Below are 25810 nucleotides of genomic sequence, written 5' to 3' on the forward strand. Positions count from 1 at the left end.
AATCTCCCAGCATGTATTACTACAAGACTTTCCAGCATGTTGAAGGCTACAAATACTCTCCCTTCCAGTCTTCCTTAGGAAGACTTTCTTCATGCTTCCTTTTCGTTTCTCTTGGGAATGACTAATAATACTCAGCCCTATAGGTACTGGCTTAATGGGAAGCTATTAATAGTATACTCCAAATGTCCTTAAAATTCAGAACGGCAAACACCACAAAATCTAATTCAGAAAAAAAAAAAAAAAAAAAAAGGCAAGCAATCCTGTAACTTCAAAGTGGAGACAATCGATCACTAACAGTTTATTCAAGGTTTATCAGCCCAGTTGGTGTGGCCCCAGCTTCTCACTGAGCCTCTCAGCCTTTCCTCCTAGCCCATCTTTTTGTCCTGCTGACCCAACCCACAAAAGCACTCTCAACTAGGGATCCCACACCATCATAACTAACTAGGATCCTGAGAGGGCAACAGCAACCAAAGCATGAAACACCCATCCAAAAAAGACAAGAGCAGACAGCTATACCAAGAAACAACGCCAATAATCCTAACTAGATGCCTACTTCAGAGCCCCCAAAACACAACTATGAACAGCAAAGACAACAGGTCCCCTCCATAAACAAACAAACCTGCTGCTATAGGCCCCGAGAAATGTAATGAAAACGCCAAATCTACAAATAATAGAAACTGAGGAAGGAAAAGAAACCTAAGTCAAAGGCAAGTAAGGTATTTTTTAGCAAAATCAAAGAAGAAATTTTCCCCATAATAAAGAAGGTGCCTATCAAAGTATAAACACACAAAGCAACAAATAGATGGGACCAGAAAAGAAACTCCCCATGACACATAACAATCAAAACATTAAACATATAGGAGAAAAGAAAAGATGTTAAAATCTGCGAGGGATAAAGAACAAATCACATATATAGGCAGGCCCATCAGAATATGACTTCTTAATGGAGACTCTGAAAACCCAAAGGGCACGGACAGATTTCTTTAAACTAAGAGATCACAGATGCAAGCCCAGGCTCCTACATACACTATAACTATCACTCACAACTGACAGAGAATGAGCAACATTCCACAGTAAAACCAAATATAAGCAATTTCTATCTACCAATCCAGATCTACAAAGGGCACTAGAAAGAAAACCTCGGTTTGCAGAGGTTAACTATATTCGATACACGAAGAATAAATAATCCCAGAACAGTTAACCAAACGGTGTGGATGGTAAATAACCCACATCATACATCAAATAACGAGAATCAATAAACACTGCTCACTGATAGTTCTCAACATCAATGGCTACAATTCTCCCAATAAAAAGACACAGACTAAGAGACTGGATTCAGTTCCCAGCACCCATTTGGTGGTTCACAATCATCTGTAATTCTAGTTCCTGAGGATCCAATTCCTTCTTCTGACCTCCAAAAAGCAAAACCAAGGATGCACATGGTGCATAGGCATACAGGCAGGCAAAAACACACAAAACAAAACGAGTAGGCCAAAGAAAGAGAGAGAGAGAGAGAGAGAGAGAAAGAGAGGAAGAGAGACAAAGAGAGGAAGAGAGAGACAAAGTGAGAAAGGAAGAGAAAGAAAAAGAGGAAGAGAAAAAGAAAGAGAAAGGAGGGGAGGGAAGGAAGGAAGGAAGGAAGGAAGGAAGGAAGGAAGGAAGGAAGGAAGGAAGGAGAGAGAAAGAAAAGAAAAGAAAAGAAAGGAAGGAAGGAAGGAAGGAAGGAAGGAAGGAAGGAAGGAAGGAAGGAGAGAGAAAGAAAAGAAAAGGAAGGAAGGAAGGAAGGAAGGAAGGAAAGAAAGAAAGAAAGAAAGAAAGAAAGAAAGGATAGATTTCTTTTGGCTGCATCCAAGAAATACACTTCATCAGCAAGGATAAACATCACCCCAGAATACTGAAGGGAAAAAAAAAAAAAGGAAAAAGGAAAAAACATTTCAAGCAAATAAACTCAAGAAGCAAAAAGGTGTTTTAACATCTAACAAAACAGACTTCAAACTCAACCTAATCAAAGAAGACAGGGAAGGAGATTATATACTCACCAAAGGGAAAAATCCACCAAGATGGTTTGGCAATTCTAAACATCTCTACAGCAAACTTCGTAAAATAAACACCGCTACAGCTAAAATAACATATTGTCCCTCGCCCGATGACGGTGGGCAACTTCAGTACCCGACTCTCACCAACAGACAAGACAGGCAGCTAGACTAAAACTACACAGAGAAATGTGAAGGTCAATAATGTCATAAATCAACTGGAACCAGCAGACAGCTACAGAACATTTCACCCAAACACTGAAGAATATACTCTCAGTAGCTATTGGAACGTTCTAATATTGAACACATACTAGGAAATGAAGAAAATCTCATCAGATCTCACTACTGAATGGAAAATGGGTTGAAACAAATCACAAAGAAAATTTTTGGAACTGAAAAAAAAAAGAAAACAGACCAGGTGTTGGTGGCCCATGCTTTTAATCTCAGGACCAGGGAGGCATTTGGATCACTGAGTTCAAGATCAGCCTGTTCTACAGAATGGCAGGGCTACACAGAGAAACTTTACCCCCAAGTCGCCTGGGGGGGGGGGGGGGAGTTAAAAAAAAAAAAAAAAACCCCCACAGAAAAAAAAAAAAAAAAAAAAAAAAAAAGCCAGTTCTCATAACAGTAACATAACACCTAAAAGCTCTAAAACAAGAAGAAATAATATTCAAAAAGAGGAGACAACAAGTAATAATCAAAAGAGGGCTAAAATCAATGAAACAGAAACAGGAAAACAAATAAAACCTAAAAAAAGAACCAAGGAAATGAGAACTTGCTTCAACTAGCATGACAAAATCTTGGTCAAATTTACCAAAAGACAGAGAGAAGAGCCAAATTAATAAGATTATACAAGAAAAGAGGGACATTATCACAGACATCAAAGAAATGCAGAGAATCGTAAGGATATACTCCAAAAATACCTGTATGCCACCAATTTTGAAAAACTAAAAGAACTGAGTGAAGTTCTTGTTCTTGAAACACAATTTAAACCAAGATCAAATAAGCAACTTAATCAGACCCATAACCCTAGTGAAATAGGAGCAATAATTAAGTCTCACAACCAAAAAGAGCCCAGGGCCAAATGGGATTCAGCTCGGAATACTACCAAAACCTTCAAAAAAGAATTGATGCTAATATTCCTCAAACTCTTCCACAAAATGGAAACTAATGAAGATTAATTCTTTTTAGGTTTTGATATCACCATGATATCAAAACCACACAAATACCCAACAAAAAGGAAAATTATAGACCAATGTTCCTTATGAACAAAGATGCAAAAGTTCTCAAATTATTTGCAAACCAAATCCAAGAACACCTCAAAAGATTATCCACCACAATAAAGTTGGAGTCATCCCAGAGATGCAGGGATGGCTCAACCTAAATCAATAAACAGAATCCACCACATAAACAGACTGAAAGACAAAAACCACATGATCATCTATCTCATTTTCTCATTTTCTTTTAATCCCCCCCCCCCCCCCCATAGGGTTTCTCTGTGTAGCCTTGGCTGTCCTTGGCTGTTCTGTAGACCAGGCTGGCCTCAAACTCACAGAGATCCACCTGCCTCTGCCTTGCTGAGTGCTGGGATCACAGACGTGCGCCACCATGCCTCATCTATCTCATTAGATGCAGAAAAGGCCTTTGACAAAACCCAGCTTCTCTTCAGGATGAAAGTACAAGAACATACCTCAATACAATAAAGGTGAAATCCAGCAAGCTCACAGACAATATTACTTTAAAGGAGAGAAATTTAAAGTATTTCCACTAATATCAGGGACAAGGATGTCCATCCCTCCATACCTGTTCAATACAGTACACCTGAAGGCTCAGATACAGCAATAAGACAACTGAGAGACATCAAAGAAGTCAGAGTAGCTTTGTCTACAGATGATATGAGTTTAAGCATGAAAGTCCCTCAGGACTCCACCAAGAAACTTCCATAACTGATAAGCACTTTCAGCAAAGTGGCAGGATAAAAAGTAATGCACAAAACCAGCACCCTTCCTATATACAAATAACTGACAGACTGAGAAAAAAAAATCAGGGAAATAGTACCTTTCACAATAGCCTCAAAATTAAATAATAAACACACAGATAGATAGATAGATAGATAGATAGATAGATAGATAGATAGATAGATGATAGATAGATAGATAGATAGATAGATAGATAGATAGATAGATAGATAAAAGAATCTTAGGGTGATTCAAGCAAGCTAAAGACTTGTATAATAACAAATTTAAGACACCAGGAGATGAAAATATCTCCATGCTTATGAATCTGTATAATTAGTAATATAAAAATGGTCACTCTACTCAAAGCAATCTACAGATTCAATGCAATCACCATCAAAATTCTATCAAAATTGAAAAAAAAAAAAAAACAATCTTCAGCTTCATATGGAAATACAATAAACCCAGGATAGTTAAAACAATCTTGAATGAAAAAAAACTGGTAGCGGTATCACCACCCCAGATTTCAAGCTGTATTTACAGAGCTAAAGTACAAAAACACCATGGTACTGGCATAAAAATAGACATTGATCACTGAAGACCCAGAGATGTTCTGCACACATACAGTCACCTTATTTTTGACAAAGCAAAAAAGCCAAAAATACACACTAGACGGCTGCACACAAAAGTGTGCACTTAGAACCGTATTTATCACCCTGCATAAAATCTAGCTCCAAATGGATCAAGGACCTTAAGACCAGATACCCTGAATCTGACAGAAATGGAGAAGAGGGTTGAAATCACAGGAAAGGACTTTTTGAACAGGACAGCAATAACACAGGCACTAAGACCATCAATTAATAAATGAGACCCTATGAAGCCAGAAGCTTCTAGATAGCAACAGACACCATCACTCGGGAAAAAGTGGCAAGCTACAGAGTGGGAAAAGATATCTTAAACAATTACATATCTGATAGTTAATATCTACAACATATAAAGAACTAAAAATAAAACAAAAACCTGAACATCAAGAAAACAAATATCCCAGTTTAAAAATGGGATATAGAACTGAGAAGAGAGTTCTCAAAAGATGAAACACAAATTGGCTGAGATACACTTGTAGAAATGTTCAAACATCCTTATTCATTAGGATGTTTGAACAAGTTAAGACTACTTTGAAATTTCATCTTATTCAATGGTCAAGATCGTAAAACAAATGACAGTCGAGAATGTGGGGAAAGGGGATCACTTACTTATTGCTGGTGAGAATGCCAAAATCAAAGTGGCAACTCCTCAGGAAGCTGGGGATTGATTGACTCAAGATAAAGCTATACCACTCTTGGGCATAGTCCCTGTACTGACTGGTTTTGTGTGTCAACTTGCAAGAGAGGAAGGACCCTCAGTTGAGAAAACGATGCCATGAGATCTACCTGTAAGCCATTTTCCCAATTAGTGATTAATGGGGGAGGGATCAAGCTATTGTGGGTGGTGCCATCTGTGGGTTGAGGATCCTTTCTATAAGAAAACAGGCTGAGCAAACTATGAGGAAGCAAGCCAGGAAGCAGCACCCCTCCATGGCTTTTGCATTAGCCCCTGCCTCCAGGTTCCTGCCCTTCTTTAGTTCCTATCCTGACTTCCTTTGGTAATGAACAGCAATATGGATGTGTAAGCCAAATAAATCTTTTCCTCCCCAACTTGCTTTTTTGTCATGATGTTTTGTTGCAGCAATAGAAACCCTGAGGAGAACAGACGCAAAGAACTCCACATCCTCCTACAGAGACATTTGCTCAATCATGTTCATTATTGCACTATTCATAATAGCCAGAAATTGGAAACAGCCTAAATGTCCATCAACTGATGAATGGATAATGAAAATGTGATATATTTACACAACGGAATATTATTCAACTGTTAACAAAGTGAAATTTGCTAACCAGACTCCAGAAGACAAATGTATATATGTTACATGTAGTTGTTAGCATTTAAGCTTATGATTTGTGTGCTTCAATCCAAATAAGCACAAAGGTTAGGTACCTAAGTTGGGCAGTGGTAGCACACGCCTTTGATCCTAGCACTTGGGAGGCAGAGGCAATCGGATCTGCATGAGTTCGAGGCCAGTATGATCTACAAAGGGCTTCCAGGACAGCCAGGGTTTGTTACACTGAGAAACCCTGTCTCAAAAACAAAACAAACAAACAAAAGTTAGGTACCTAGTAAGGGGCCAGAGAGGACCGCCCATGGAAAGGGATAATAGAATATAGATATAGTATTATGGAGAGACAAAGGGGAGACTAGAATAGAAACATTAAACAGGAGGAGAGGTGGGAGAAAAGGGTAAAAGAGAATCTAGGTTGGGACGACTAACACTAAAAGCCATTTGAAAACCATTTAGAATCCTATTATTGTAGAAGCTTCCTAAAATATATATATATATGAAGGTGGAGCCACCAAATAATAGAGGAAACAATGCCCCAACTAGACATTCCTGCAGTGCCAGGAATGGATTACTTTTTCTTGGGTTGTTGGCCAAAGGGGCTCTATGGAAACTCCCAAACATCACAGCCTATTGCCAAAGTTACTGCTTCTTTTCCACAACATGATGGTAATACGACTCTATTGCAGAAAATAGGCTTTACTTACATTCTTGAACACAGAGAAATTAATGGGTGCTCTACTACAAACTTCACCCCGACTAACTAGTGGTCATGGTACTGAAAGGTACTCTGCATGCCATGTAAGAACAAAAGTAATCACTAACAACAAAAGTATTACCCAGCTACAAACTCTGAGACCTACAAAGGTGATTTGCCTACAAGGTATGCTAGTAGAATAATAGCATAAATGTTATAGGTGCAACCAACCATTCCATGAGCTACTACTCTGCTACAAAAACAGAACACTGAAAAGACTCCTAAGAACATAGTGCTATTTACACATCACTGCCTCACTCAACCGACATCACAGCTCTTTCAGTAGCCAGGAATGAATACAGACAAGCAGACATTGAGGTAGAAGCCCCAGGACCAGGTGTAGTTAGCCAACACAAAATTTGTCGACTTTTTGTTTCACTTTGCTTTGTTTTGGCATTTTTTGGCATGTTTTGGCATCTTACTGGTCTTTTGCTTGTTTGTTTAGATTTTCCTTTTTGTGTTTTGGTGGTTCTTGTGTTCTCATTTTTTGGTTTATATTTTTTTAAGAGAGAAAAAAAGAACATAATACATGGGTATGGAGGTTGCAAAGATCATATAAAAATTGGGAGAGGGTGAAAAACATGATCAAAATAGAGTGTATACTTTGTTTTTATTTTTTGCAAATGGGGTGCGTATTTTCAAACAGTGAAGTCTTGGTTATTGGTTAACTCCATCATAAGAAGAACTAATGTTTTCTTCATCTCAGAGATGATGTGTCTTTGACTTTTTCAAAAAGATTTTTTAAAATTATGTACATATATGTACACAAAAGTACAGGGTCTAAAAGAATGTCAGATTATAGGGGGAGACAGAAAGACCTGAAAGAGACAGGAGCTCCATAGGAGAGTAACAGAACCAAAATATCTGGGGTCTTTTCTGAGACTGATAATCCAACCAAGGACTGTGCATGGATATAACCTAGAACCCCTGCACAGATGTAGCCCATGACAGCTCAGTATCTAAGTGGGTTTCCCTAGTAAGGGGAACAGGGACTGTCTGACTTGAACTCAGTGGCTGGCTCTTTGATCACCTCCCCTGAGGGGTAGACAGCCTTAACAGGCCACAGAGGAAGACAATGTAGCCAGTACTGATAGGCTATGGTCAGATGGAAGGGAAGGAGGACATCCCCTATCAGTGAACTTGGAGAGGGGCATAGGAGGAGAAGAGGGAAGGAGGGTGGGATTGGGTGGGAATGATGGAGAAGCTACAGCTGGGATACAAAGTGAATAAACTGCAATTAATATAAAAAAATTAAAAAAAAAAGTGTCAGATTCCTGGTGTTGGAGTTACAGATAGTTGTGAGCCACCCAATACAGGTGCAGGGAATCAAACCTGGGTCCTTTTGAAAAGCAGTAAGTGCTCTTAACTGCTCAGCCATCTCTCCAGCCTGTCTTTGTCCTTTTTCTAGATATTTAAGAAACCATAAAGAGGGGCAAGATTACTCAATGGGCAAAGACACTTGCCACTAGAACTGACAATTCAAATTCAACTTCCTGGGTACACATGGGGAAAGGAACAAACTTGCGCTCTCTCTCTCTCTCTCTCACACACACACACACAGATGAAATAAAATATTAACTACCTTTTCTTTTTTTCCTCTTTTCTTTTTGTTTTGTTTTTTGAGACAGGGTTTTTCTGTGTACCCTTGGCTGACCTTGAACTCACAGAGATCTGCCTGCCTCTGCTTCCCTGACTTCTGGGACAACAGGCATGCAGCACCATGCCCAGCAATCATTTTTCTCTTAAAGGACTGATAGTCATATGTGGTGGTACAAGCTTGTAATCCCAGGCCTAAGGTTAATGTCAGTCAGCATGGGCTACACAGTATTAGTTAGAAATTTAGAAGAGGGAGACTAGAGTATTACACGTGTGTATCTACTTAAAACACAAACTGATCCCAGTACTTGGAAAATAGAAGCAGTACAGTCAGATATTCAAGGCCATCCTAAGCTCTCTAAGACTCTACCTCATAAAATTATAACAAAATAGCAACGCACACACACTTAACTTTACATGAGATTCTCAGACATATAGGCCCACTTTGTTCCAATGATGCTAAGCCCTCGGTAGGACAGAATTAGATAATGTATATTCTTTTCCTGAGGAACAGGCTTGGAACTTCCTATAGCCTTTCAATGGTAGTAAATTTGAAACAGGTGTTATCACCTGGAATGTTTCCTCTTCTCTTCCAGGCTCCCTATTGCATCCTTTTCTGTGACCCTGTCACACCTGGCACCTCTTCACAATGTTTTCTGCAACAGGAAATCCATCCTGGCCTTGAACTTCCTCTGTAACGGAGGATGACCTTGAATTCCTGATCTTCTTACCTCCATCTTCCAGATGCTGGGACTACAGGTGTGTGCACCATGCCCCACTCCTTTTAATTAACTTCTCTTTAATTGACGTGCTCTTTCTCTATCATTTAGTGCATAGACAAAATTAGTCTTAAATGGATCACCTTTCTTCTTCTTTTATAGACCAATTAATTGGGTAAGAAGAAGAAAATCAAACTCCAGTAGAAAAAAAAACCCAACTTGTTCAACCTTGCATGCCCTTCTTTCTGTCTCCCCAGGAGTACCGTGTCTCCTCTACTGTCTGTGGCTACTGAGAGCTGCCTGAAATGAAGGCTGCACACCTGTGAGAAACTGTGCACTGAAGAACAAGACATGAAAACCAGAAACAATTTTAAATTAAAAAAATATATTTTATATGTATGGATGTTTTGCTTGCATGTATGTCTGTGTACCTGTGCATACCTGGTTCCCAAAGAGCCAGAAGAGGAGGTCAAATGCCCTGGACCACAGTTACAGATGATTTTGAGACATCATGTGGGTGCTAAGAACCTCCCTTCCTATCTGTAAGTCACAGTCTCTCACCACATAAGCTGTCACCATTAACCTTTTCATGTGCATACATCTGGATAAGTCTTCAATGTTATAGGTATTTTATATATTGAGCTCTGCTAAGTTCTAAACCATCTTTCCAGCTTCAACCAGAAACTAATCTTTGTATCCTCAGTTTGTAATTCAAATCTCTGATTAGGTGCTACGTTTTATTTATTCATACTAGAGTTTCTCTTACATTTGATGAGGATTTTCTTATCCGTAAGACCGTTAATCAAAAATTATAACATGAAAACACAAAGGCAGTCTCATCTCGCATCCTTCTGCCTTTCCTTTCCACTCCTACCTAATTTCTGGCCTGTGGAGACTCAGCACCTAGCCTGGTACTGTCGATAGCCTGTCCCATATAAAACCCTACTGTGGCATAAACTGAGGCATCATTTTCCTCTCTCTCTTTATATTCACTTATTTTTATTTTATGTGCATTGGGTTTTTGTTTGTTTGCCTACAAGTATATCTGCATGAGCGTGTGAGATCTCAGAGTTACAGACAGCTGTGAGCTGCCACATGGGTGCTGGGAGTTGAACCCTGGTTCTCTGGAAGAGCAGTCAGTGCTCTCAATTGCTGAGCCATCTCTCCAGCCCCTCATTTTCCTCTCGTATGTGAAAAATTCTGCAACCTTTACTTTTCTCTCTTCCTCCTCCTATACCATTTAGTTATTTTAGGCTCCTCAAGTTGTACCGTGGAAGGTTTGCGCTTAAAGAGGCAGTAGAAATACTCTCACAGGTCCTGGGAAATCATTTTATGGTCTAAGATGGTCAGATAGATCATCAGTAGTGATCCTTAAGATGTTCCCCAGGGTCAATAGGTTAAGTAAAATTCAGGTATAACCTCAAACATCTTTTTTCAAGTTAAACACACTAACACATACACACAGTCAAACAGTATGCAACCATCTGTACAATGGACACACACACGATATATGTATGTATGTGTGTATACAACATTGAAGACTTATCTAGATGGATGCACAAGAAAAGGTTAATGGCGATGCTCTATGTGGTGAGAGACTGGGTGACTGACAGGAAGGAAGGTTCTTCAGTACATTTTTACTTTACTGAACTTTTTTTTAAAAAACCTATCCCATGTATTTACCTATTTGCAATAATTAACCAAAACACAATGATTAAATATAATAATAAAATATAAACATAATAATTAAACTCAAACATAAAAGTTTCATATAAAACAAAGACTTAATAATGTAATGTTCTTAACAGGTGGTCAGCATCAGGACTTTAACTTGTGAATATTAAAATTTTTCTACAACAATCTCTTGCTGTGTTTCCACACTCATGACACACACATTAAATCACCTTCCACTTGGAGTTGTCTATGAGCTAGTCTCAGAGCCACAGACAACCCCAAATTCCTAAAAGCCCCGTTCTTAAGTGCAGTTTTCAAAAGAAAATAAAAACAAACCAATTTCTACAAGTACAAGTCTAAAGTCAGATCCCAATTGCTTCAACTCCACCAAGATAATATTCTTCCTGATGCTGCTCTCTGGACATGACACTGCTTCTGAATGTCAGTTACTGGCTCAGCTGCAGAGTCTGCAACCACTTAGCATTTCCTCCTCCAAAAGGAAAGGTTGTGAATTCACAGCTCCCAACTCGGACTAAAGCAGTTCGCACAGCCACACAGTAGGCAATTAATGCAAGTTAGGTGAACACCCTAAAATACAAATGGAGAAATGAATACCACCTTGAAGAACAACTAATCACTGTAGAACTGGGAACTCAAGACCCTTTTATATCTGGGTTCCCTCACTCTTCTTCATCTAAGAGTAGATGCCAAATTTTGTGCATAAAAGATGCTTGGTTAAATTTATCTCCTAGATATGACATGATCAGAAAACAACCAAAAAAATACAAACACAAAACATGCCAACTATGTTTATCCCAGCACTTGGGAACCTAAGAAACAGAAAAACCACAAGTTCAAGGCTAGCCATTGCTACGAATAACAACACCCCTCCCGGAAAAAAATCCAAACTAAAACCAATAATCCTCATATACACTATAACACATACCTTGCAAAGAGACAGTTAAAAAGAGACCTCTAAACAGATCACTTATATTTTTAATTTACACACATTAACATAGAAACCCTCTATCTGTTCATCAGGGACAGTTCTAGAAATATACAAAGTTTCAAAAGAACGGTAACCTCCACTCCAAACCCAAAATACAAACATCACAAGGGTTATTCTCAAACATTAATACTGATTTCAAATATTCCAAGTCTTGAAACACCAAGATGCTTCTTTATCTTGTTCTTTATTTTGACTTTATTGTAAATATCCTGGTAATTATCACACTAAAATTTTTACAATGGAGTCAGAGACTTTTTGGCATGGGACAAACAAATAACTTGCTCCCTTTTTTGTGTGACACATGCCAAGACCAACTACTCTACATTTTTAAAATTAAAAAAAAAAAAATTAGAAAATGACAAAAATCTCATGTAGCCTGAAAAACCTAAAATACTTATGATTTGGCCCTCTGTGCAAAAGTCTGCCAACTGTCTGTCCACTTCTGTGCAAAAGTCTGCCAACTGAGTGATTTCTCCACTGCTGTGAAGAGACACCATGACCAAGGCAACTTGTAAAATAAAGCATTTAATTAGAAGCTTCCTTACAGTTTCAGAGGGTGAATTCATGACCATCATGGCACAGATCAAGGCAGCAAACAGGCAGGCATGGCACTGAAGCAGGAGCCGAGAGCTTTCCTTTGATCCACAACTGGGTATGATGTAGGCTTTTAAAACCTTAAAGACCACCCGCAGTGACACACCTCCTCCAAAAAGGCTCACACCTCCCCTAACAACACACCTCCTGATCCTCACAAATATGTTAGGGAATGGTTTTGTGCACTGGATATTCAAATGCTGATTTTTGTACCCAGAGATCTGGTTGCAGTCTGGACACTGCCATTGCCATTTCTAAGAAGCATCATCTGTATCAATGTTATATAAAAATTGTTCTCCATCACCTCTGATTGGTTAATAAAGAGCCGAAAAGCCTATAGCTGGGAGGAGAGTTAAGGCAGGGTTTGTGATCCCAGGAGGAGGAGAGCCAATGAGGAGACTGTCATGGGGACATGGATGGAGTAATAGCAGCCACGGCAAGACTAGGTGGTAGATAATGGGGCAGGACACGTGCTTGGGAAATAGGGCAGGCCAGCATAGTCAGGTTAGACCAGAAAATGACCCGTTCACAGTAAATCATCAAAATCCACAGTAATTCACTTATGCATTACTTTGGGTTTAATCCATTACACCATACAGACCCAAGAACAGTGATCAGGGCCAGGGGCATGACTCAGACAGTTCTTGCTAGCTTGCTGCAAGAAGCCTGGTGACTTGAGTTCAATCCCTGGAACCCATGAGGGAACTTATTCCCAAAGTTGTCCTCTCATCTCCAGACATACACTGTGACACCCATGAACCTGCATTACCTTATCTTTGACTCCTGACAGTCTTCTGTCTCCCTCTCTCACACACAAAGATCTTTTATTCAGAATTTTTGCTTTGTTCATAAATATTAGCTCCCATAGCCAACTAAATCATGGATCAGAATAATAGCACAGCACGAAGCACATTATAGAAGCTCAAATACCACACAGAAATTGCCAACACAATGGTGTTTCAGTTATAATTCTTGTCTACCCAAAGAGGTGTTGGTAAAAAAAAAAACCCTTTTCTCTTCTGAAAACATGTTCAACTGTTAGGTTAAGCAGGCTTGTGTTCTCATATTATACAGCCCATATTTCGCTTGGTTACAAGAAATATCAGTGTTCTTTCTCAAATCCTCTCAAGTCTACTCCAGGTAAGACAGACCTATCTAAATAGCTAGCATGTATTTCACAAATGAATTTTCTTAGAGAGATCTCCTCATAGTACCTAAAAACATAACTTACTCAAGAGCAGGCCTCAGAACTCTGACTTTTAATGCTTCTAATATTCGATTTAACTCCACAAATGGTTCTTTCTGACTTGGGTCCACAGACAGACCAGACTCCTGAAAGGAAAAAGCAAAACAACAACAACAAAAAAAAAATTGTTAAGAAGTGTTTTCATTCACAGTAGGAAAAGCTGATTTACATATAAAATACAGAGGTGTCGTCATTTCCTTATGACATACACCTCTGTGGCAGAAATGGAGATGGTCCCACCGCTCTGCTTCTGTCAAATCTGAGCTAAACACATGGCCATGGACTACAGCGGGGTGTGGGTGTGGTTCTGCATGTTCAGGCTAATGCATAAACACATTCTTCCCTGGGTTACAAAGTGTAGCTGGAGGTCTGGCCACAAGAAGAGAACACACTGGAAACTGCAGAGCTGTAAGGAGACTTCATGCTGTCCTATCTGACAGAAATAAGATGAGCAATGCCCATCTCAAGTAAATTTTAGTTTGAAATTCATTTGATATAGTTTCACTACATTAGAAAAACATTAATATTTTTGTTTCTTTCCTCTTCTCTATTATATTAACGTTCTTTATTAAAACAGAAAATAGGGGCAGCATAAATGATGCAAGCCAGTAACTATAGCAATGAGGAGGCTGAAACAGGAGGATCAAGGCCAGCCTGGGTCACATAGGAACAGCGTATCACTTTTGATATGTTGACTCATGACTAGGAACCAACCTAACAGATTCAGAATAAAGAAACAACACTTAAACTTTCAGTGTAATTTCTTAAGGAAAGGACAGTTCAGGTATTAAACTGCAGTACTGAAATTTCTAAGAACTTAAAAGTTTCCTAGCAAAAGGACTTACCCATGGCAGTTAAAATATTGCAAATCTATCTCTAGTTTAAAAAGTGCACACAGAGTCCCACCTGCAGACACTGCGAACTGCACAGCTACCCCATTTGCTTGTCCTATGCCTCAATGGCTCGTGCTTACCTGGCAGAGCTCCTCAGCTACATCCAGCATTCCTTGTCGGAAGAAATGTTCCACCATCACCTCATTGAGAAGCCTTTGGCTGTCTGCTTGCCAGCAGCCATCTATTCCCACACTGCTAATGTCAGAATCAAAATTCTGGGGGAAAAATAAAAAAGAAAATCATGTAGAGATGACTTTATTTTTTCACTCCACCTAACATAAAGAAACAAAGGTCTACATCTTTGGTATTATCAGTAAGTACCTAATTCAATTCATCTATACAATCATAGGCAGGAATTTTCCTAGTGCAGCTTTTAAATCTTTTCACTCTTGGGCATTACTGCTAGAATGAACAAGAACATTTTAAAAGGCTGGGAAGCACACTGGGAAAATATACAGATTTAACACTGACTTCAAATAAACCACTTTCTGGGCATTGTACTAAAGCAGTATTTTCAGAAAAGCATGCTACGGTAATCTGTTAAAAGCATGCTCAATACAGCACTGTATGAGATGTGAAGGACAGAAACACACACACACTCTCTCACTCATACACACATCTCCATCAACATAGGACTACGAGAAAACTGAGGTACAACTCAACAACTGCAGTTCTGAGGCTGGGACTGAAGAGACAGGTAGCGAAAGAGCAGCTTACTATCAGTGGGCCTACACTTGAGCTATGGATACATAGTTCTGACCCCACCAAGCATATTACAGACTTTGAAAACGAAAGTAAGGTAGACTGGCTACTTAAAAGGACACAATCAAGACAACTGTGGCTGGGCCATAGTGGCTCACACCTTTAATCCCAGCACTTGGGAGGCAGAGGTCAGTGGATCTCTATGACTTTGAGGACAGGCTGCTCTACAGAGTGAGTTCCAGACAGCCAGGGCTACACAGAAAAACCCTGTCTTGAAAAACAAAAACAAGACAACTGTGAGCCTAACTAAAACTGCAACCCACAAGAATGGCATTCCCATGGTGGAGGGCAGCCCAAGTTTGTTTGGCATACAAGGAATCAAGCACAGTCCAAATGATACCGGAGAGGAAGTGAGAAGCACCAAGTTCAAAATGCAAATGCTGAGATCCAAGACTGCCAAGCTACAGAGCCCCTATGGAAGTCAGAAAACAGCTTGTCCTCTCTTTCTACCAGATGAATCCTAGGGACAAAACTCAGGCTTTCAGATTCTTTGTGGCCTGAACCCAACCTCAAGGACACATAGTAAAGAATTAGAACTCACTAGAGACACCAAAAAGCAGATACAAGGTTGCAGTGCAAGAAGCCAGCATAATGTACTATACACCTATTATCCAGTTTGAACAGAAAAACTAAATTTAGGACAAAACCAAATACAAATGGACAGAGCCCCAACAATCAGGAAAATAACAAAAGATTTAGTATGTGCCATCAGGGAACCAAAGGATGGAGAGGGGAAAAAATGCCAGAAAAATACGCTCAGATACAAGAAACTTAGGGAACGCCAAAAAAGGACAAGCTCAAAGAAATCCCATTCCAGAGCATAAAAATACTAACATCTAAACAAAAACAAACATGAAGCAAAGCCCAAGGCAACCAGCTGAGAAAAATGGCCTGTTGAGCTGAAGAGATGGTTCAGTAGGCCTAAGACTGGTTTAGACCCCAAGCATCCATGTAAAGCTGAATAGAGTAGCACACGTCTCTAATCCAAGGACTCCTATGGCAAGATAGGAGGCAGAAACAGTACAAACTCCAGAAGTTCAAAGGCCAGATAGCCTGGCACACACAGCAGGGAAAAAGAGACCCTATCTCAAATAAGGTGAAAGTTAAGAACATCTGAGGTTGGTGTGTGCATGTCTAAAGATGTAAAAGAAAACTGACCTGTTACAGAAGGACTATGATGTTAATGATTATTTCTCGACAGAAACTGTGGCATTTAAAAGGGTAAACTAGAATCAAAGGAAAAGGTCAGTACTCCAGAATTATATATCCAGTGAAAATATCCTTCAGAATGGAAGATGAAGCAAGCATCCTCATTTTGGCAGATTTACATCAAAAGCGAAGAAAGAAGCCAGGTGGTGATGGCACATGTCTTTAATCTCAGCACTCAGGAAGGAGGCAGAGGCAGGCAGAGCTCTGTGAGTTTGAGGCCAGCCTGATCTACAGACCTACTTCCAGGGCAGCCAGAGCTACACAGAAAAACCCTGTCTCAAATTGTGTCATTGTCTCAAAGTTTTCTCTCTGGTTTACTTTTGCCTTCTTTGCCTTGCATAGGCTTGCCCTTAAAATAAGTCTCTACTGCTTAAAATTTTTTAACTACACAAATCAATGACACAAGATCATCTGGATATAGCTGAAATCACAATTCTAGGCAACTATTGCTTAACTAGCCCAACCAATGATACTAATCTAATGTACAGAATATATATATATATATATATATATATATATAGAGAGAGAGAGAGAGAGAGAGAGAGAGAGAAAGACAGTAAGTAAACCTGCAACAGCAAAATGCAAGCAACCTATGGTCTCCAATGACCAAAAGAGTGTTCTTTTTCAAAATTGAGCACATTTTTCCATAGTGATCTTTCCTGGTTTTAGGTGTCCATGCTAAAGCCCAAGTAAACACATGAAAATCTCGAGTCACTCAGGTAAAATGAAAGCCAAAACCATCGTATTATTATGTCTTAATTTTATAACATGTACCTTTTCCTCATTTTTAATTTTTATTTACTCTTTGACAATTCCATACATGTATATATCTACATCATCCTCACTGCCCATTTACTCTCTTACTGGTACTTCTGGACCACTTCTCCTAGTAAGTACCCTCCTATTTTGCCTTTTTTAATTTTTTCTTATGACCCAGGAATTTAACTGGGGTTATTTGCATGAACTTGAATGTGAGGTTACTTATTGGGTAATCTAACAATGAAGAAAAATGACTCCCCTTCCTCTAGCAGCTATTGAGTGCTAAAAACTCCTCAGATAGCAGTGGGGCCTCGGGAGCCCTTCCTCACTGTTACTTCCTAATAGAAATCTCTTGTACTAGAACTTAACCTAAGCCATGGAAAAACACAAACTACCCAGCACTAAAATGATGCACATATGAGCTTATGGTCCACAGCACTGATGAACCACAGTCACCTAGGAGTTCTGAGTTTTACTGCTATATATCAGAGACTACATTTGAGAGCTGATTTATGGCAGGTCATCGGGATTTTCAATCAAGACAATTTATATGTGTGCTGTCTTTAACAACTAGAACATTGCAGTGGTGGTATTTTGCGTTTCTTCTGGACTCAACAAGAAACCCACAGAATGATGGGGCTATTTTGCTCCCCAGAGGCCATTCAAATGAATAAAATAATGGGCATCTACAGATGTAATTTACTTCAGACTCAGAATCTGCCTATAATTCTCCACATGCCTAAACTTACCTAACAAGCAATAACCACACTGACTGAATTACACCCTACACTGATCTGTGAGCAAACACAGCCCCCAGAGTGCTAGTCTAACAATTACTTCTCAATCTTATCAATCTCCTATAAATTTGTCATCAGGTATTTAATTCCCTAGGAGAGAAAGAAAACAATCATGGAAAATAAAATTGCTTTCAAAGATATTTTTACTTCTTCCTTCTTTTTTTTTTTTTTTTGAGACAGGGTTTCTCTATATAGCCTTGGCTGTCCTGGACTCGATTAGTAGGCCAGGTTGCCCTTACACTCACAGAGATCTATCTGCCTCTGCCTCCCTGAGTGCTGGGATTACAGGTGTGTGGCACCGTGTCCAGCTGTTACTTCTTAATATATATTATCAGTTTGCTTGTTTTTTTGAAAACAGGGCCTCATGTAGCCCAGGTTGACCTCAAACACAGTATGTATTAAAAGATGATCTTGAATGTTGTTTTTAACAAAAGGTCAAGCATTCAATTTTTACCAATAAAGACTCAGGAATGCTATATGCTGGGTTGAAAGCCTGCTAGCTCAGAGAGGCAGAGAAAGCACCTAGCTGACCTTCCTCCTCAACCAAAGTCCCAAAAGGAGCAAAAGGAACCTCTCCCTTTCCACAGTCTCAAAAACTCCTCAAACTGAAAGTCCCTATCTTCTCTTCCTATTAGTTTATCCATCCTCCTGGTTTCCTCTTAATCTCTATGGTTTTTCTCGGTTCATTCCCTGTCAACTGGCTGTTTGCTCCACTTGAACTATGGTTGGTTTAATTTAATCCTGTCTTGGACTAAAGCTATGTGATAGATAGGGCTGACCCACACCACAACTAGAGGTTTTTCCATTAACAACACAATCTCAGGGTTTACAGTGTGATCAAATATCCTGCGACCCTTGAACCCCTGACCTCTGGCTTTCTTCACATTGCAGAGATTATGAATATACAGACACCATGCCTAGCATACTATAAAAATTTTAATAATTATTGATGAAAGACTACACTTCCCAGATTCTCTTGAGTACTCTAGAAGGCATTTCTGCCCACATCCCATCTTCCTTTGTAGACATTTTGGCCATTCAAACATGTGGGTAATGAAGATGGACTTTTGTCGTGACACACCAAGCCTCTCTCTTTCCTCCTCTCATGCTACAGCTGCTTTTAAAATAATATAACAGTTACCACCAACCATATCTGGTCAAATAATAATAAAATTCTTTGGATAATTAATTTTCTTGAGATACATACTAAAATTTTCTTGAGATACACACATAATACAACTTAGTAAAGTTGATTACTAAGAACAATTTTAAAAGTCTAGCATTTAACAATGTTATGGAGTTTTACAAGGATGACCTTCATATCTTTACTTTCTTAAAGCTTACTACGGTTAATGCTACATGAGTTTAAGAAAAACAGAACAGCCCTTACAGTAGGAATCATCTTTAATCACACTGTAACTTTGTAACATAGTTAGTTGTTCATCTTGGAAAGTAAGCAAGAACAATGTGTGTTTCTGAGCTCCCTTCTACCACTGGGTTTTCACTTTAAACAACTAAGAAGGAAGACCGGAAAACCTTTCAGTTTATGTTCTGGTTGCACATAAAAAAAAAAAAAAAAAAAGCCAAAATTATAAATGGATGTTGTTGAGAGGATGAAGTACAAGTCAAAGTCCCTTTGCTATCACTGCAGGTTCTTGCTCATTATTGCATCAGAGTTGGCATTCCTTCCAGCTTCTGGTTACTAGGTGACCAAACACATTTACATGGCTACCCAGAAATCGGCAACACTGTAAACCAGCAGAGGCACTAATGTGAAGAAAACCTGTCTACTTTAGCTTTAGTAAAAGCTTTACTTTTCCTTTATATTCTTAAGACAATGCTAACCAACTACACGTAGCACCTGGGAAGAAGGGGTCAGAAGATCTTGAGTTCAGAATCAGCCTGGGTGACATGGCAAGACCCTGTTTCAAAGTAAAAACCAAATAAGCCAGGATTGGTGGTACATGCCTTTAATTCCAGTACTTGGGAAGCTGAGGCTGGCAATCTCTGAGTTCAAGGCCATCCTGGTCTACAGAGTAAGCTCCAGGACAGCCAGGTGTACACAGAGAAACCCTATCTTGAAAAATAAACAATAAAGCAAAGAGAAGCCTGGCAAGATGTTCTTACACAGGGAGGAAGGATTCAAACAAGAAACCAAAAAGGAAAAGCAAAGTGTGTCCATTTGTGCAGGATGCAATAAAGCATGGAAAAAGAAATACACAAATCACTAAATCTGGAGACTAAAGGATGGAGAAGCACAAAACTTAATCTTGAAGCTGTGATACCTAAATAGCCTATCTATGCTCTCTTTAGCCACCTCATGAACACAATCAGCTAGGTTAAAATCAGTTACTGAGCAGTCCACGATAAAACAGTATTTGCTTTAATTCCAAAACGCTAACTCATGGTGTTATTTTCAAGCTTCCCATCTACTTTGGAAAAAACCTGGCATATGAACCCAACAATAGGTTACTGTTGCACCTACAAGGAACTGGTTTTCTTTCTCAACATCTAAGTAATCTGGGTTAGTAAGAGAAAGCAGACTTCAAAGGACTCTCAACAGAGTAAGGCGACCTGGACTGGGAGAAGACGGCACTTTCACACTCAGTTCACAAAGATTACATTCAGAAGAGTACGGAAGTAAACCCTCCAACTGAAAAGATAGTCAATTCAACAGGAAAACCACGACAAAAAAGATATGAAATTGACAAGAGGCCATCCTGATAGTCATATGTGACAAGATGCTCCACCTCAAAAGACAGAAAAGGCAAAGTGAGTATGACCAAATACTATTTCACACCCATCTGATTAATTTTCAAATATTTTAAAATCTGGCAATTTTATCACCCTAGAGGGTGATAAAAAATAAGGTGTGGTCTGCCACACACACTGAGCAGGACTGTAAAGTGGTATAAACCCCAAGGGAAACATTTGACAACCCTCTGTAAAGCTGATGATTAGGTGCAGGACCTCTGAGGAAATAAACCTGTACTCAGGCATAGAGGCAGACCCAGACAGCAGTGCTTTACACGCTCTGGCTGGGAAATGACCTTGGTAGTGCAGCATAATCAGCAGCTTAGCTGGGACTAACTCTAGATGCCGACGCTATGTTTTACTGACCCCCTACTACCTCCTCTGTACAGTACTCATGCTCATACCTCGGCTTTACTTTTCAAATTGAAGAGAAAGGTAGCCTCATACTGGTAATCTTTTACTTTATAAGCATAGAAGACGCACTAAGCCACACCACACGCTGCACTCTGCAACCTCCTGTCTGTCACTCCCCTATCCCTCAAGGATCTCATGTGCCAACCTGCTGTCCCACTGTTTCTTATCAGAACACAACAGAAATGGCTGTGACATATTCTCCCAAAGATGGCAAACATCTTTCTCTCTTCTACACAGAAAGGAGAGAGATTCCTGTGCACACAGCAGGTACTCCTGAGGCACTGAAGAGCACTTCTCCAGAGGAATTCTAGTTGAGAGGGGTTCCTTAAAGTTCAGATCTAAGTTTTAATTTCAGCTCTCTGCATTCGCTCTCTGGCTCCAACATAAACTTCAGTTTTCACATCCATCTTCAGGATGGCAGTTGTTGGGATTCACCTAAACAGTTATTCAAGAACATGTAAATAATGCACATGAATGTTCTACCAGTATTCATCCAACAGGAAATCTTTAACATACAAAAGGGGAATGTGAGTCAGTCCTTGCCACCAATTCTGATGCCACATTTAAAATCATATCCACTAGAAAACACAAACTTTCAATATTTTATTAGTGTTGCTGTTGTGTGTGTATGTGATGGGGCTGTGAAAATAGGTGGATACATGTGTCCATGGTGCACACATGGACGGCAAAGGGCAGCTTATAGAAGGAATCAGATCTCTGTTTTCCACCATAACTTCCAGGATCAAACAGGGTCACCAGGCTTGTTCATTTGTGCAGTTTTATCTGCTGAGCAATTAGAAAATGTAAACAAAACAACCATATAAAGTGCAACAAATTCACCAGGCAGAGGTAGTTTGAGCCTTTCATCTCAACACTCAGGAGGCAGAGGCAGGTGGATCTCTGAGTTCAAAACCAGCCCAGTCTACAGAGTGAATTTAAGGACAGCCAGGGCTACACAGAGACACCCTGTCTTGAAAAGAAAAAAAATTCCTTAATTCAAAATCACTTAAATTGGATATGATAACAAACCTGTCTGAGAACTTGGAAAGGAGAGGAAGGAGGACCCTGAGAAGTTCAACACCAGCCTAGATTACATAGGTGAGATTGTTTATCTTAAAATAACACTAACACTCAGTCCACTTGAATCTAGTTTCAGCTTAGATTTATTTGTACAATTTACTCTACAGGTCTTTTTGTGCCTCTTGGCCTAATGTGCCATGAGTACCAGACTAAACCCAGTATTTTATCTTCAGTCTTCCTGATCAGGTAAAGCAGAAATCCTACAGTCCAGAGGAAGCCTCTAAACCTGCCTACCAAGCTCTAGGCTTTCTTCTGAGTCTTGTACTAGAATACAATCAACGGTTATCACCTACATAATGCAGCTTCATTCAATCTGGAACAGGATTTTATTCATTTTTTAAAACAGATGATGTAATATGACAGATGGCAAAGAAAGTAAAACTCCACTCAGCTTCTCTCTGGAGAGCGGTTTTCAGGCTAAGAGGAGCGGAGGCAGTGTGGTTCTACACTTGTGCGATGCTCAGCAAGCAAGGAGCCACAGACCATCTAGCAGTTAGTCAGGATGCTGGGTCCAGACAAAGACTGCTTTCTACCCAAGCAAACTGGCTTTAAGGGAAGTGGTGGGCAGAGAGTACCTTCCTCTCTCTTGGTACCTGTGCTTTGTCTCCCACCTCAGACCAGATTCCCTCCAGGACCACCCTACACTTTTCAGCCTCATATCCTCCAGACTCCGTCCTAATTAGAGTCACTACTGCTGAGAGGAAATGCCATGGCCAAGGCAACTTGGGGGAGAAAGGGTTTATTTGGCTTACACCTTCACGTCACAGGCTGTCAGGACTCAAAACAGGGCAAGAACCAGAAGGCAGGAGCTGATGCATAAGTCATGGAAGCTTCCACTAAATGGCTTCTCAACCAGCCCAGGAGTCATACCACCCACAACTATTAATGGACTCTCCTCCATTAATCACTTGTTTAGAAAATACCCAGCAGGCTTTGCCTGCAGCTTGACCTCATGGAGGCATTTTTTAAATTGAGGTTCCCTCCTCTCCAATGACTATAACTTGTGTCAAGCTGACATAAAACTAGCCAGCACATTCCCTTCCCTAAGGCTCTAATGAAAAACAACAAACCTGAGAGGGAAAAAACCTGAAAATTTCCACAGCACAGTGTAGACATCTAGCTGGGAAAGATCCATCCTCAGATCAAGCACATCTAGCTGGGAAAGATCCATCCTCAGATCAAGCACTACCACCCAAGTGGACAAGAAACAGGCTACAGCAGCTCCTACTAAAACCATGTGATTTCAAAAGCAAGAACTTCCATTGTGACCACAAAAGTCAAGGTAATTTACTACACCTTAATAAATCTCAGCATGGCAGAATGCATTTTTTAAAATTACTCTTAGTTATTTGAGGTAGCAGGTAGTTTGGTATGCCTTACTTTATCCTTAGGGAATGCCTTCCTTTCCTCTTTATAATTTGGTCAGCTACCAATTCCCTTTTGCTAATTCTAAAAACCTTTCCAATATATACATATAAACTTACATCTGTACTTCAGAATTCAATTTAGCTTTTTATTCTTAATAAGAGACAATTATCTAGTCGTCTTAGTTTCCTTGTTTCTCTTCTTAAATAACACTTCTCTACCACAGAAAGATGTATTCATCAGGAACTAGAGCTAATTTAAAGTTAAGTCTATATTCAGGTCACCCACTCATCTCTACCACTGCTTTTCCCTAAGCACAAGATCTAACTGTTGTTACTTTTAAGCTATTCTTGAATACTGACATAAAAGGCAGTTCCATCTGATTACCTTAACTATTTAAAAATATCACCTATTTCATGTTTTATATTGTCATCCTCTAAGAGCATCAGCATTTGCCTTCCCCAATGTTAGCTGCTCCACCTAGTGACAGAAAACCAGTCTGGGCAACACAGTTAAACTTTTTAACTATCATTTCACCCCAATATACTGAACTCACTGCCATACCTCACTGGTGTTTGCTCTTTCTTTCCTTTTTCCTCTTTCCTTCCTTCCTTCTTTCTGTCTCTCTTTCTTAATTATGTATACAATGTTCTGCTGGCAAAGTACACCTGCATGCCAGAAGAGGGCACCAGATCTCATTATAGATGGTTATGAGCTACCATGTGGTTGCTGGGAATTGAACTCAGGACCTCTGGAAGAGCAGCCTCTGCTCTTACCCTCTGAGCCAATTCTCCAGCCCCACCTCACTGATTTTCACATAACATTTAAACAAATTCTCAGTTAAAACATTTTCCATAACCTTGGTCTGCCCTCCAGGCTGTATAGGCAGGGTATGCTGTTTAACATCTCTTAGCCTCAGTCTCCTCAGAAGTCAATGAAAATAACATACTAGCATCATGGGACACAAAATGCATATAAAGCACTCAACTTAGTATCAGAAATATATTCTACACTAGTGACAGCTATGGCCCCATCCCTGACAACTCTGTATTTTCATTCTATACATCAAGCTAATTCTCCCCTGTTTTCACCACCTTATTTGTTTCCTTTTGGTCACCTGTTGGATAAAATTCAAGATGGAATTCATAATCCCTAATTCTTTACCAACCTCATCTTTCCTTAGTCTCAAGAGAGCTTACCGTAACAAAGCCAGTCCTTCAATATTTAATGTGTTGCTCTTTTGTTATCTATCCTAACAGAAAATCTCACTTAATCACTTTCTTCTTCCAAGTCATATTTAAGATACTAACTCTGCAAACCTTAGATTAGCTAAAAGTACAATTTTTCCGTTATCCAAGTGTTCCATGAACACTTTATTTGCCTTTGAATTTTTTCTATTATTTTATGTGTTAAGAAAACCTAGGGGGCTGGAGATGGCTTAGAGGTTAAAAGCACCATCTGCTCTTCCAGAGGTCCTGAGTTCAATTCCCAGCAACCACATAATAGCTCACAACCATCTACAATAATCTGGTGCTGGTGCTCTCTTCTGGCATGCAGGTGAACATACAGATACAACACTCAGACACATAAAATCTTTATAAAAAAAAAATAAGAAAAGGAAACCTAGTAGTTTTTACAAGACTAGTTAGGATCCCTGGCATATAAGTAACATGTACTACTTTTAGCTCTTGCCTATAACACACATCATTTTAGAGGCTTAAAATCTCAGTATTATTCATTTTAGCCCTCCTTCACCCCCTCATATAACCCTAAACAGAATTTTCACAAAGTAGGAGGTAGAAAATAAAAAACAGCCTAACATACCATTTGGTTTTTCTAAAAAATGAGTGAATTAAATTAAAAACAAAACAACAATCACAGAATCCAGGGCTAAAACACTTTAATAGCCAACACATTAAAGTAAAAACTTCAATGTTTTATAGTCACAATAATAAACAGCTAGAAAATTCCTTTGATAATACAAACTTCTTTTCTGCTTACATTTTCAGGGAAAAAAAGAATACTAAAAAGAAAAACAAACCCTTAAAACACTGAAAGTAATAAAATTACCACTTAAGGCTTTAAAGATACACTAAAATTTCTCACCCCTACCAACTTGTCAAACAAAATATCCTAAGCATACAGAAATACTCACTACAAGTGACACAGGCTTTTGGAAGAAAGGATTTTAACCTCAACTGGCATTGTCTGTGACTTTAGCTCCCATCCCAAGTCGTCTGAGAAAGGAATCAAAGATTAAC

At 39.4% G+C, this 25810-nt stretch overlaps 1 protein-coding gene across 2 annotated transcripts in view; it reads right to left on the reverse strand.

The window, feature by feature from the left end:
• Rmnd5a (required for meiotic nuclear division 5 homolog A) overlaps window positions 1–25810 on the reverse strand; it is a 56705-nt gene that overhangs the window by 13770 nt on the left and 17125 nt on the right. For both annotated transcript variants that reach the window (XM_055596397.1, XM_055596396.1), the window contains exons 3-4: window positions 14490–14624; window positions 13502–13602 (exon numbers count right to left, since the gene is read on the reverse strand). In XM_055596397.1, the coding sequence (XP_055452372.1) occupies window positions 13502–13602; window positions 14490–14624 (236 nt within the window). The remainder of the gene's footprint in view (window positions 1–13501; window positions 13603–14489; window positions 14625–25810) is intronic.

The sequence above is a fragment of the Psammomys obesus genome, unplaced genomic scaffold, assembly GCF_907164565.1.
Source record: "Psammomys obesus unplaced genomic scaffold, mPsaObe1.curated_primary_1811, whole genome shotgun sequence".
Taxonomy (NCBI): Eukaryota; Metazoa; Chordata; class Mammalia; order Rodentia; family Muridae; genus Psammomys; species Psammomys obesus.